At 44.9% G+C, this 3086-nt stretch overlaps 1 protein-coding gene across 2 annotated transcripts in view; it reads right to left on the bottom strand.

Moving 5' to 3' along the window:
- The window catches only part of Zmym1 (zinc finger MYM-type containing 1), a 20392-nt gene that overhangs the window by 9736 nt on the left and 7570 nt on the right, over window positions 1-3086 (bottom strand). For both annotated transcript variants that reach the window (XM_013348288.2, XM_026782232.1), the window contains exon 3: window positions 1290-1464. In XM_013348288.2, the coding sequence (XP_013203742.1) occupies window positions 1290-1464 (175 nt within the window). The remainder of the gene's footprint in view (window positions 1-1289; window positions 1465-3086) is intronic.

Below are 3086 nucleotides of genomic sequence, written 5' to 3'. Positions count from 1 at the left end.
CAAAACAAAACAAAACAAAACAAAAAAATCAAACAAGAGCCAGTGGTGGCCCATGCCTTTAATTCCAGCACTCAGGAGGCAGAGGCAGGGGGATCTCTGTGAGTTCGAGGCCAGTCTCGTCTACGAGAGCTAATTCCAGGACAGGCTCCAGGCTACAGAGATAAACTTGGTAAACAAGGCAGGCATACTAGTCACATAGTCACACCTTTAATCCAAGCAACATCTGTGAGTTCCAGGCTAGCACGGTCTACAGAGCCAGTTTCAGGACAGTCGAGGCGACTCAGAGGCTAATTTTTATTTAATCCTTTATAAACATGAATATTTTTTTCCTTTGAGATGAGCAGCCCTTGCTGATCTGGAACTTGGTTATACAGACCAGGTTGACTTCACTCTCGAGGTTCACTTGACTCTGCCTCCAGAGTGCCACAGTTATAGGCATGAGCTATCACACCTGCTCTCATCCTGTCACTAAATCAAATGCTCTTGAAAATGACTTATTCTGGGGCTCAACACACGGCTCTTAAAAAAAAAATTTTTTTTTTTAAATTTATTTTATTTTTTTGGTTTTTTGAGAAAGGGTTTCTCTGTGTGGCCCTGACTATCCTGGAACTTGCTCTGCAGACCAGGTTGGCCTCAAACTCAATAGAGATCCACCTGCCTCTACCTTCCAAGTCCTCGGATTGAAGATGTGTGCCACCATCGCCCTGCCTTTTTTTGTTTCACTATGTACCCCTGACTGACTTGGAACTTGGTAACTTGAAAAGATCCACCTGCCTCTTTACCTCAAATACTGGGATTATGTATTACTAGATGACAAAGCATCAAATAGCAATCAAGCTACGCAGTAGTCCTACTTCATCGACAGGGATCAGACCAGTAACTGCTCCTCTCACTTACCCCCCCCCCCATTGTGGCTAGCCTCTCTGTTCTCAGGAGCACCCTAAGGTTCTCCTATAGGAACTGTCAGAGTCTTCTCATCTTCCTCAACTGTCAATCAGAGATTTCCCCAAGGATAGCAAACACACTCCCAGACTCTGATGGGAGGAACAGCAGCTCTTGTCCATGCATTTGGATTCTCTGCACTAGTCAAGGACGGAGACTGTGCCGTCACACATTACACACCATGGGACAGTAAATCCCACAGTCCTTACACCAACTCCTCATGAAACTGGCAGCAGAAAGAAAATTTGAAAACTAGGCGTTACTGCCAAGATGAGAACAAGAGTAACAACGGCCGTTTAAGCAGACTCCCCGAACTCGCCTAACTGATGGAAATCACCCAGACTCACAGTAGCGGTCTTCTGACACATGCTGCACTTGGGCAGAGTGCTCTCGGGACACATGGTGACAAATAGCTGTCTTTTCTCTTCGTAGGATGAACGGCAAGACCGGCTACAGAAGTTTTCGCCAGAGCTGCTGTCCTCCAACTGGACATTCTTCATATCCTTCAGATTTAAAATGTTTCTAAAAAAACAAACAACAAATGTTTTTTAAGAGGACGATAAAGTTATGGAGTAACATGAGTTTGTGTGTGTACGTGAGAGGCCCAGAGCAGGATGCTGGGTCCCTTCTCCTCTGGCTCCTATATAGTTTCTATACTGTCCTGGCTCACTGAATTGGGACCTAGAGTCACTGTTTTGGCTATGCTGGTTGGACAGTGAACTCTTGGGCTCCTTCTGCTATGCATTTAGTGTAAAACAACATAAACCAATTGAGTTTTGGAAATTAAGGATGTTGCTAACAAAACAACATTGTCAAGTTGTTTTAATTTGAACCTTGATAATCCCCAGCACACATATGGCAGCCCACAACTGTCAATAATTCCTGGTTCAGGGGGGGATACAGTGCCCTCTTCTGGATTCCATGGGCAAGGCACACACCTGGTACACAAACATATAAGCAGAAGCTGGGGGATGGTGGTGCACGCCTTTAATCCCAGCACTTGGGAGGCAGAGGCAGGCGGATCTCTGGACTCAGCATAAGAAACAGTGTCTACAGAGCTAGTGCCAGGACAGGAATCAAAGCCACAGAGAAACCCTGTCTCGAAAAACCAAAACAAAACAAAAAAAAAAAAAACAACTGTCCTGGTTGGCTTTTACTGCTGCGATAAAGGCCATCCATGGCCAAAAGCAGCTCAATGAAGAAAGGCTTATTTCAGCTTCCAACTCCCAGGTCACAACCCAGCACGGATGGAAGTCAGGGCAGGAGAGGTCATAGAGGGTGCTGCTTCCAGGCTTGATGTTCAGAGTTTGCTCAACCCGCTCTCTTAGACAACACAGCACCACCTGCTCAATGGCTGTGCCAAGAACAGTGGATGACCCCCCCACATCAATCATTGGTCATTTCAATGCCCTTGTCTACAGGCCAATCTGATGGAGGCACTGTCTCAATTGAGTTCCTTCTTCCAGATGACCCTAGCTTGTGTCAAGCCGACAGAAAAATCAACCAGCAGTGATAAAATGAGACATAAAATAATTGTCCTGTCTATCAGTGGTCGATTACTGCCTCAGGACAAAGTCTAGACAGGAAATTTGAGCTACAACCGTAGCCATCCTTTTCATGAATCATATTTTCACATGAATATATGCTAAACTATTGTCCAGCAGTGGACACCAGGCAGGTATTTTCTTTTTTTTTTGGTTTTTGGTGACAGGGTTTCTCTGTAGCTTTAGAGCCTGTCCTGGAACTAGCTCTGTAGACCAGGCTTGACTCGAATTCACAGAGATCCGCCTGCCTCTGCCTGGGTGCTGGGATTTAAGGTGTGCGCCACCACCGCCTGGCCAGGCAGGTTATTTTTTGAAAATGAAGAAAGGCTGCCATTTCAAGAAAAACAACTCACAGTAATTACCATCGAGCTTGTAAGTAAAAATTAGAAATTTTAGGGGCTGGAGAGATGGCTCAGAGGTTAAGAGCATTGGCTGCTCTTTCAGAGGATCCTGAGTTCAATTCCCAGCAACCACATGGTGGCTCACAACCATCTATGATGAGATATAGTGCCCTCTTCTGATATGCAGGTGTACATGCAGGCAGATATTGTATACATAATAAATAAATAAAACTTTATAGAAAGCAATTCTTTTTTTTAA

Source organism: Microtus ochrogaster, chromosome 10, assembly GCF_000317375.1.
Source record: "Microtus ochrogaster isolate Prairie Vole_2 chromosome 10, MicOch1.0, whole genome shotgun sequence".
Lineage (NCBI taxonomy): Eukaryota > Metazoa > Chordata > Mammalia > Rodentia > Cricetidae > Microtus > Microtus ochrogaster.
This window is presented reverse-complemented; position numbering and strand designations above follow the sequence as displayed.